Raw genomic sequence first — 11218 nt, 5'->3', positions numbered from 1 at the left:
CATGGTGGTATATACAAAGGTAAACATGGTGGTATATACAAAGGTAAACATGGTGATTTATACAAAAGTGAACATGGTGGTATATACAAAGGTAAACATGGTGGTATATACAAAGGTGAACATGGTGGTGTATACAAAGGTAAACATGGTGGTATATACAAAGGTGAACATGGTGGTGTATACAAAGGTGAACATGGTGGTATATACAAAGGTAAACATGGTGGTATATACAAAGGTAAACATGGTGGTATATACAAAGGTAAACATGGTGGTGTATACAAAGGTAAACATGGTGGTGTATAAAAAGGTAAACATGGTGGTATATACAAAGATAAACATGGTGGTGTATACAAAGGTAAACATGGTGGTATATACAAAGGTAAACATGGTGGTATATACAAAGGTAAACATGGTGGTATATACAAAGGTAAACATGGTGGTATATACAAAGGTAAACATGGTGGTATATACAAAGGTAAACATGGTGGTATATACAAAGGTAAACATGGTGGTGTATAAAAAGGTAAACATGGTGGTATATACAAAGGTAAACATGGTGGTATATACAAAGATAAACATGGTGGTGTATACAAAGGTAAACATGGTGGTATATACAAAGGTAAACATGGTGGTATATACAAAGGTAAACATGGTGGTGTATACAAAGGTAAACATGGTGGTGTATACAAAGGTGAACATGGTGGTATATACAAAGGTAAACATGGTGGTATATACAAAGGTAAACATGGTGGTATATAAAGGTAAACATGGTGGTATAATCAAAGGTAAACATGGTGGTATATACAAAGGTAAACATGGTGGTGTATACAAAGGTGAACATGGTGGTATATACAAAGGTAAACATGGTGGTATATACAAAGGTAAACATGGTGGTCTATAAAGGTAAACATGGTGGTATAATCTAAGGTAAACATGGTGGTATATACATAAGTAAACATGGTGTTAAACATTAAAATAAACATGGTGTTATATCAAGATAAACATGGTGATATATAAAGATAAACATGGTGGTATATGAAGATAAACATGGTGGTACATACATAAATAAACATGGTGTTATATAAAGATAAACATGGTGGTAGAAACATAAGGAAACATGGTGGTGTATAAAGATAAACATGGTAGTATATACAAAACACATAAGGAAACATGGTGGTATATAAAAGATAAACATGGTGGCATATACATCACGAAACATGGTGTTAAATAAAGATAAACATGGTGGTATATACATAAGTAAACATGGTGGTATACACATAAGTAAGCATGGTGTTATATAAAGATAAACATGGTGTTATATAAAGATAAACATGGTGTTATATACACAAGTAAACATGGTGGTATACACAGAAGTAAGCATGGTGTTATAAAAAGATAAACATGGTGGTATACACATGAGGAAACATGGTGTTATAGCGAACGCAGTGAGCTTCATACTTAACACGTGCACATGAGAATAGGAAACAACAACAACAACAACAACAACAACAACACAATACCCCTGGAAATTTGGAATCCGTGTCGTTGGCTATGACCCTTTTGCTTCCGATTTTTTTTTTAAACGCTGTGTGGTGTATAAACACGATTGGGTTTTATTTCTATCTTGTGAATATTACTTAACGCATGCACATGAGAGAATAGGAAACAACAACAACACAATACCCAGGCAATTTGGAATCCGTGTCGTCGGCTATGACCCTTTTGCTTCCGGTTTTTTTTTTAAACGCTGTGTGGTGTATAAACACCATTGGGTTTTATTTCTATCTTGTGAATATTACTTAACGCATGCACATGAGAGAATAGGAAACAACAACAACACAATACCCAGGCAATTTGGAATCCGTGTCGTCGGCTATGACCCTTTTGCTTCAGTTTTTTTTTTTAAACGCTGTGTGGTGTATAAACACGATTGGGTTTTATTTCTATCTTGTGAATATTACTTAACGCATGCACATGAGAATAGGAAACAACAACAACACAATACCCTGGCAATTTGGAATCTGTGTCATTGGCTATGACACTTTTGCTTCCGTTTTTTTTTTTGCTTCTGGTTTTTGTCATGGGGAATGATGCATGCCGGGAGATAAAGGCATCGTCGGAGACATGAAAGACCCAAATATCAGACATGGTGTATATTTCCTCTACTGATTTTAATAAAGATATCTCCCGCATCATCAAAAAATAATTTTTAATCGTGATTTACGTTATTTGATCGCTGATCCCAAATCCAGGCCGAAGTAACCGGAAATTGCATATACAGTTGTGAACAAGTTATAGGTAAAGTCAGAAGCGAATGCAAGAAGAATTCTACGTTCGCTTCTGGTATTTATTTTTTTAGATGAGATCCTGTTCTAGGCGGTGTAGTTGTCGTTGTGAAGGTAATGTTGAGGAATTTATTTTTTTTAGATGTGATCCTGTTCTAGGTGGTGCAGTTGTTGTTGTGAAGGTAATGTTGAGGTATAATGTTGAGGTAATATTTATTTTTTAGATGAGATCCTGTTCTAGGCGGTGTAGTTGTCGTTGTGAAGGTAATGTTGAGGAATTTTTTTTTTTCTTCAGATGAGATCCTGTTCTAGGCAGTGTAGTTGTTGTGAAGGTAATGTTGAGGTAATATTTATTTTTGCAGATGAGATCCTGTTCTAGGCGGTGTAGTTGTTGTGAAGGTAATGTTAAGGTAATATTTATTTTTTCATAGCAAAAAGACTTTAATTTGATATATTTAAGAAGCAAATGCAAGAAGAATTCTATGTTCGCTTCTAGGCTTTGCCTATTCCATATTATAAAAATAAACATGATGGTGTAGGCAAAGGTAAACATGGTGTTAGATAAAGGTAAATATGGCACTTCAAGTAAGCAATATAAACATGGTGGTAAATAGAAAGGTAAATATGCTGGTACTTAAAGTAAATATAAAGGTAAATGAGGTGGTATATACAAAAGTAAACACACCCACTGACCTATCACCTTAAAAATAAAACTACGTGAGAAACTGAAGCAGAGAATAATAATTTTCGAATCGGTCTGAGCTCTCTCCTAGAACCCCCATGTTCTGTTTTTCTTCTTCTTGTTCAGGTAATTCCCAATTCTGCTATTTCTTTTTGGATTTGACACAAATATCATTTGACCTTTTATTATTCTCATGAGAGGGCAGGTAGGTTAATGCACTCCATGTCTGAGGTATTGATATTTTATGTTGTGTTTCTAGGCCAACTTTTTGTTGGAACATTTCAGGGCTAACAGGACAGCCGAGAGGTAAGTGCACTCAACTTCGAGCTGTATAGCCTGGGTTTGAATCACAACCGAGCTATAAACTCACCCTCGTGTTTTTCCTGCAGGATGAGTCATCAATGTGTCATGTCTTCATTGTGAACCACCGACCTGATGGACGTTAAATTGGGCATCTTTGAGTCTGCCAGCACTAGTCGTTGTTGGACATTAAGATTCCATGGTGTCTTTTGTGAAGGGTATGGGGGTCATCGTTGACATACTGAACAAATTACAAATCCCTGCACTGACAGATGACTAACTCGTGTGAAGGCACCAGCACACCACCCAGCGTCACCTTTTCGCAGGAATTGCAGCAGCAGCACGAACTCTTTAAGAGTGGTACATGTGATTGATTGTCAGTACACTTCATTAGTCCAAAAGTTCAAAACACTAGGTGGCAGATTAATCAAGTGGTCCAGCCAGGGAAGGTCTCATGAGAACTACATGTGTGCACTTAATCTTCAACTACAAACAGCAGCACTGTGCTATTGAATATTGTATGGAAAGGAAACACTGCCACACATGTACTCTCCCAGGGTATGCAGATCCCATTTCACTTCAACTTTAATGCAGATTTACTCTGAACCATAACATCTATGGTTGGGATGTTTCACAAAAATTGTCCAAAAGTGAAGTTGTGCACGACACAGTGAAAAACAAAATCATGCACTTTGTGACTGAGGATGGCTGAAGCACAAGATCTTTGCTTGAAAAGCGGTATATCGATGGAATAAAAACGCTGAACTGTTACATGGATGGCTCCCGGTGATAATGTATTGACAGAATCCCAAAGCTGCAGGGTAGCATCATTGGCTGAGGGTGCAGTCATGCCGCTGATGCAACGCACTCTTAAAGTTAGGGCAGGAATTTGTAATTTGTTCATGGTACAAGCAATAGCTCACCTACTCTTCACAAAGCACATCGTGGGATCGCTAATGTCCACCAACGAATACTGGCAGATGGGATACCCATTTAAAATCCATCCGAGGGACAGCGGCGCACACACACTGATGAATCGCCCTGCTTGTGAAACACCAGGATGACAGCTTATAGCTGGTTCGGGATTCAAACCCAGGCTAGATAGCTTAGAGGTGAGTGTATGGGCCATCTTGTCAGTCCCAACATTCATTATTATGATCTGTTAAAATTTCTTCAGCAGCCACAATTATTCCCACATTCTTTTCGGGGTGTCTGGGTAATGTTGTTTTGGCCCAAGTCTTTCACAAGTTGGCCGACTTTCGATTGGAAATGATTTTGGCAAAAAAAAAAAATTATAACTTTTATTCAGGATGCTGGTGATAACTTGTCTACTCTTCATGAAAGACACCATGGGATCACTAACATCCATCAGATAATGCTGGCAGGCAGTAAGCAGTGACCCAGCCTTACGTACATCAGAGGGACAGTGCACTTTGCGATGCATCACTCTCCTTGGGAGACACAATACCTTATTCTGGTGGGTAGCAAGTCAAACCATGGCTAAACAGTGTGAAGGTAAGTGTCCTCTCTCTGCACCATCCTGTCAGACTCATTATCATGAGAGTTTTGCAAAAGGGTTGTATTTGATGCTGAGGATCACAATTGGACCCCCTTGAAGATCAAGATCCAATGATACAGCAACCACTGCTGCAAACCTCTCACCACCTCGCAATCGAGGCTGGGCTGGCCTCTTGGACAAAATGTCAACCTACTGCACATGTTTTATGTTTACATCCTGCGCATGTCTTGGTTTATGTATGTTTACCTGATTTGTGTTCAACCAAACTAAACACCCTGCAGGTATTATAAAATTATATTCACAATCTCACCCCTCACTCACCGAGCGAATGAGCTCCTGCATCTTCTTCATTCCAAACAGACGCAGAACGAACCACAGCTTGAGTGAATTGAACTTCCGTCCGAGGGGAATCTGCCAGTGCTGGGTGGGGGAAGCACATGATACAAATTACAATTGTCCCTATTCATACAATCTATACAATGGCTATTTTTCATGTGGCTGCAGTTGTCCAATTCTGAAAGTTGGTTGAGAAGGTAGTAGTTGTGTTTTGCAGTACTTTAGAAGTTCTAGGCCAAAGGTTTGCTCGTGACTCGCTATCTGTGCTCGTTGTCATAACCAGAAACTCACCCGATAGTCAGTGATAACATCTGCAAAGAGACAACGGCATTTAAAATAATGGAGGCAATCATAGTCATTGGCACACAGTTCCATCTATGTAATCCATTATTTCTCCATACAAGGAACACATAGCAGGGTGAAGCAATTGGTTCACTACTCCGTCTGCCTTTCTGACCAAGTCGATGATCGAGGAAATACGTCATTTCAATTGAATTTTATATTTTCAGCATTGGAACAAGAAACAGAACACGAACCTGCAGTTTAGCAGTACTTTGAATTTGGCAAATTGTACGGACTCTCGTCTCGAGCAGGAAATGTGCACAATATGTGTGGTAAACATGTCCAAGTCCCTGTAGCAATTGCTTCAGTCCTTCTTGCAGTTTGACAGTAAAACAAAATTGTAAATCATTCCAAACAGAAAACAAACTGTTTTTAGGGACATCATAAAGGATACAAACAAGCACAAAAAACAAATTTAACCTGTTAAATAATGTGGTGTAAAATATGGTGCATCAGCGGCGGTAAACTTGAGATTCAATGTTTTTATTTTTTCCATAGCCTTTCAAACTTTTATTTTATTTCAATTGAATTACATATTTGAACATTTGAGAACACAAATTGCCTTGTTTGCACTTTCAAAAACCTCCAGTTTAGTAGTACTTTGGCAAAGTTTTACGCCATCTCGACAAATGAAATTTGCCGCACTCTGAGCGCAGAGTACCAGCGAGATTCAGATAAAAATAGCGGCTTCGAGCAATGCAACGACGGAGCAAACTTTGTCCAAAAGATCCGTTTGTTTAGTGCATCTTTTTCTCAAAGATCGTTCCAATATCATCAGTTTCTCTGAGAAGAGTTTGCAGACGGTTCAGCTGTGGCCTGTTCCGTTTGACCCTTCGGCTTCGTATGGATGCCATTGCGCCTGTTATTCAAAGTTCCCAAACAAAGCTAATATAGGTCGTGCTCAGAAACACAAACCAAGAGTTTAAAATAATTTTCCCATGTCCATTTTTTTCTCGACTGCATGGGGTAAGGTATTCAGTGAACTCTGTAGTTTCCTTTCTAATTGTGTTACGCCAATTTCACTGGCTTAATGTTTTGCATAAACATGTCAAAACTGGATTTCAGCAAAGATATATTTTGAAGGTCATTTCCACAACACACACACACACACACACACACACACACACACACACACACACACACACACACACACACACACACACACACACACACACACACACACACACACACACACACACACACACACCAGAATTTGACCCTCTCACAAACCCCTTTCCATAATGCATCACCCTTCCTATATTAGCCTGGTTTCCATATTTCTTTCTCCGATTCAAATACTGGCACTTCTTCGTTGGTCAGAATCCTTGCAGCAAATGCTGGTGTGGGACAATAATTCATGGTCACCAATCCAGTGAACAGGTACTATTTGGGACTTGAGATTGCCAACTTAAGATTAAGATTGCTTGCCAGTTCACCCTTGAGGGAAATCTACTCCGTCTGAGGAGTGATTTACAGTTTTTTTGTTGTATACCTTGTCGAGGCTCGTATGAGAGCAAACGCACAACGCACATCAAGGGGGGCATGAGACAAGAAGGGAGGGAGTGGGAAGGACAAAACAGTGGGGAACAGAGACATTAGGAGATCTGTGGAAGGGAGAGGGATGGGACGGGGAACATGGGGAATAGAAGATGGACATTACAGGGACTTTCAGGAAGGAAAGCAGGGAATTTGAAGGAGGTGGGCTTGGGTGGATTATCGGAGGTAGAAAATATCGAGGATTTGGATGGGGGATGCTAAGAGGTGGTGGTGAACAGTTGTTTTGAAGGCCTGGAGGGAAGAATGGGAATGAAGAGTGAGGGAGTTTATTCCAAAGGGGGAAAAAAAGAGGAATGAAAGAGCGAAGGTGAGCAGCGACTCGTGATTTTGGTAGTTTTCCCAGAAGGGGGTTGTTGGCGAACCTTGAGCGCCCTGCGGAAATGTGGTGGGGACAAAACACAGAGAGAGCAGGGGGCGAGGCTGGAGAGGAGATGGTAGAAGACAGAAAGACCACCGACCAAGCTGCGGTGATTGAGTGAGAGGCCCAGACTCAGCCTCATTGCGGGAGATGCCAATGATCCGAAATGCCTTGGTTTCTACAGCGTGAAGCCGAGAAAGGTGGGAGGCAGGAGCACCAGCCCAGAGGGGAGAGCAGTACTCCATCAGGCTGCGGGCAAAAGCTTTGTAAGTGGTCAGGAGCTCAGGTGGGCCCAGGAAGGACTTTGCACGATTCCCAGTCGGCAACTGGCTTTGGAGGCGAGGTTTGAAATGCGGCTTTCCCAGGAAAGGTCATGGCAGATAGTGAGACCCAGAAGCTTGAAAGAAAGGACTTCCTCCAGAGGATTGTTGAGAAAGTGGATTGGGGGGGGGGGGGGTTCTAAACAGTCCTTTTGAAGAGACATAGTGAGAGTGTGAGATTTGTCCGGATTGAAAGACATGTTCCACGTGTTGGACCAGTTTGTGATTTTATCCAGATCTGCAGTGAGCGAAGAAGCTGCTGCTTGACGGTCTGGGGGATGACCGATGGTACGGCAGAGGGTGGAGTCATCAGCAAAGAGATATAGAGGATTTTCCAGAGAGTCGGAGAGATCATTGATGAAAATCAGAAAAAGAACAGGGCCCAGAACGCTACCTTGAGGAACTCCAGCCTGGACAGGAAGGGGGGATGAAAGAACTCCATTTATGGCCACACGGTGACTGACAGGAGAGGAAGTCTGCGAGCCATGAGTGGAGATGGCCTTGGATACCATGGGAAGAGAGTTTGGTGAGCAGGGCAGGGTGACAGACTGTCAAAAGCACGTGATATGTTCAGGGATACGGCTCGGATTTCCTGTCTGGCATTGAGGGCTTCAATCCATGGTTGGGAGAGCAGAAGCAGCATATCCAGGGTAGAGTGACCTGGTCTGAAACGAAGCCATTGGAGAAGAGGAAGGATTTGATGTCTGAAGCAATGATGGATTCCATAACCTTGCTGATGATGATTGTGAGAAGACTGATTGGTCTGTAGTTGCAGGGATCTGTTTTTGTACCTTTTTGTGCAGGGCAGTGATGTTTGCTGATTTCCAAGCAGATGGCAGATGACCTTGAGCAAATGAGAGGGTGAATAGAACAGATAGAGGGTGAGCAAGAGCAGAAGAGCAGGCTTTGAGGACACGTGGGCTGATGCCGTCTGGACCGGTTGCAGAATGCGAGTCGAGGTTTTACAGCAAGCACTCCACCTTGTCAGCAGAAAAGGACACAGAGTCCAGGGATAGTTGGGTGCGACTGAGTAAGGTGGGTAGAGAAAGTGATGGGTTTTGGACACAAGATTTCGCTGCAAACACCGAGTTTAGGCATTCAGCTTTTTCATGTGCGGTATCAACAGTGCGGCCATTTGAGGTAAGGGAGGGGATGGAGGGGGAACATACACCAGAAACAGATTTGATTAGATGCCACCAGGATTTTGAAGAGGGAGAGAGGTTTGAGAGTTCAGACTTGAGATGAGAAAGATGTTGTTTTCTGGCTCTCCTGAGGGTAGATACACACTTGTTCCAAGCTTTATGGAAGGAACTGAGATTGGGTTTGCTTCCTTTGCTTCCCTCATTTGGGTTTGCTTTCCATGAGACAAAGGCAAGTTGTTTCAGGACAACTGCCTCACCACAAGCTTCAGTGAACCAAGTGCGGGAGGAAGGGTAGGACAACTGAAGACGAGAGGGGATAAATCTGTGCATGAGGGAGAGCAAGTTTCTTTGAAAGAATTCCCAGGATGAGTTGATGTTGGAGAAAGTAACGAGAGGAAACCAGTCTATAAGTTTGAGGGCTGCTTGGAGACCCTGCCAGTAGGCTTGAGTGAAATGCTAGACTCGACGGCAGTGAGGTGGTTCTCTGATAATAGCCAGAGAGATGTCCACTTTGACAAGGACGTGGTCAAAAGAACCGTTTGGAGCGGTGGAAGAGCAGCAGATATTGTCAGGGAAATTTGTCAAAATCAGATCCAGAAGAAATGGAGTACCATTGGTTGAGATCCGGGTCGGGAAGTTGACCGATTGAGTCAGTCCCAATGAGTCGCAGAAAGCTTTTGCTGAGGTGCCATGACAGGTGAGAGAGGTACCCACACCTAGCCAACTAGCATGATGACAATTGAAGTCACCACATATGAGGAAGAGAGAGTTTGGATGAGAAGATAGAAGATGGTCCATGTTTTCAGATAGTGAGGTGTAGATGGAGTCATCACTGTTTGGTGGACGGTACAGTACACATATAAACATGAGGTGGGAGTGGAGGGGAAGCCGTAGACAGAGGTATTCCTGGGGGTGTGGGGAGGTGAGGGCAGTGCATGGAGAGTGAGGAATATAATCTTTGATGAAGAAAGCAACTCCTCCACCAGGATGAGGCTCAGGTCTGTCAAACCAGAGGAGGGAGTAACCAGGGAGAGATACTTGGGAGTCAGACACGTCTTGGGGAGGAAAGTTTCTGTTCGGCAGATAATGTCTGGTTTGTCAGTGGCAACCTGTATGGAAAGATCTGAAAGGTTTGAGCGAAGGCCCCGGATATTTGAAGTCCAAACTTTTAATGAAGAGGTAGGGGAGGAGGCTTTGGGTGCAGGGGGAGGGTAGGACAAGGGACGAGGGGGGGGAGGTAAGGAGGGTTGTTGAAAGTGTGGGGGATTGCAGAATAGCTCGGGGAGGGGGCCGAATGAGGAGGAGAAAAGGCTCTGTGGTGCTGGGGGAGATGGGGGACAAGAGAAGGGGAAGAAGGCAGTTGAGCATTTGAGGAGGTGGAGTGAAGACATGGAGGTGAGAGGGCAGTGGAAGGAGGCAGCTTTGTGGATGGGAGGGGGCAACTTTGGGAAGAATTAGTGAGGGGGATGAATGGTGGGAGAAAGGTGAGGGGGAGTTTTTGAGAGAAGTGAGAGGGAGGCTTGGAGGGAGAAGAGTGGGATGGTTGTTTTGAGAGAGGGGTGAGAGGAGTGAGTTGGCACTGAAGTTGGAAAAAAAGAATGGTTGATGGAAAGCGAACATTCATAGCAAACTGGGGTTTTAAAAAGTTTTAGGTCAGTTATGCGATTAAACACATTTCTTGAGGGATACAATAAAGGCGAATTCAGAGAATGGAGAGAAGAAACGCTGTAACAATTGAATTTTTTAGGCAAGGTATGAAGGAAAGGTCGAATTGAGAGCAGTCTGTTTGAATAGCAGAAGAGTCGTGCAATATGATACAGTAAAGAGAACCACATGTGTGAAAGAGGAAGATGAAGCATTACAAGAGATCGTTTTTTTTGTTATTATTATTAATGTTTGAGAGAGTTTAACAGATTAGGTCATGGAAGTGTTGTGGAAAAATCGAGGAAGAAGAAGAGGAGATGAAAAAGAATAAGAAAAAGAAGAAGAATTGGAGAAAAGTAGGGGTTTTAATTATTTATTTTGATTTAAGCTAAGAAATGGAGTGATTTGTTGGGAGGGATGGGGGATGTTCAGAAAGTGGGAAAAAATAGAAATTGAAGATAATGGGGAGATAAAACAAATAAACACGATTGTACACCGAGGGGAACAAAGGGTAGGCCTCAAGCCTCAAGGATAGGCCTCAAGCACCCAGTCAGACAAGTTCAATGAAATCTCACAAAATAGAACGATTTTTGAAACAAAACCGATCTAGGAAAACACAGTAACATGTTGTTGAGAAAATAAACAGTTAAAATGGGACAGATAACGACCAGAAACTTAACTTTGAGATCGTCAGCAGGGAGCCCCGAAGGAAACCTGCCAACGCTCCAAACCC

At 42.3% G+C, this 11218-nt stretch overlaps 1 protein-coding gene across 3 annotated transcripts in view; it reads right to left on the bottom strand.

The window, feature by feature from the left end:
* Positions 1–11218, bottom strand: part of LOC147026826 (aromatic-L-amino-acid decarboxylase-like) — a 178803-nt gene that overhangs the window by 110575 nt on the left and 57010 nt on the right. For all 3 annotated transcript variants that reach the window (XM_085882645.1, XM_085882646.1, XM_085882648.1), the window contains 2 exons: positions 5414–5433; positions 5108–5206 (listed from right to left, as the gene is read on the bottom strand). In XM_085882645.1, the coding sequence (XP_085738771.1) occupies positions 5108–5206; positions 5414–5433 (119 nt within the window). The remainder of the gene's footprint in view (positions 1–5107; positions 5207–5413; positions 5434–11218) is intronic.

The sequence above is a fragment of the Eptatretus burgeri genome, chromosome 5 (genome assembly GCF_056783735.1).
Source record: "Eptatretus burgeri isolate ZD-2024b chromosome 5, Ebu_testis_v1, whole genome shotgun sequence".
NCBI classification, from domain to species: Eukaryota; Metazoa; Chordata; class Myxini; order Myxiniformes; family Myxinidae; genus Eptatretus; species Eptatretus burgeri.
This window is presented reverse-complemented; position numbering and strand designations above follow the sequence as displayed.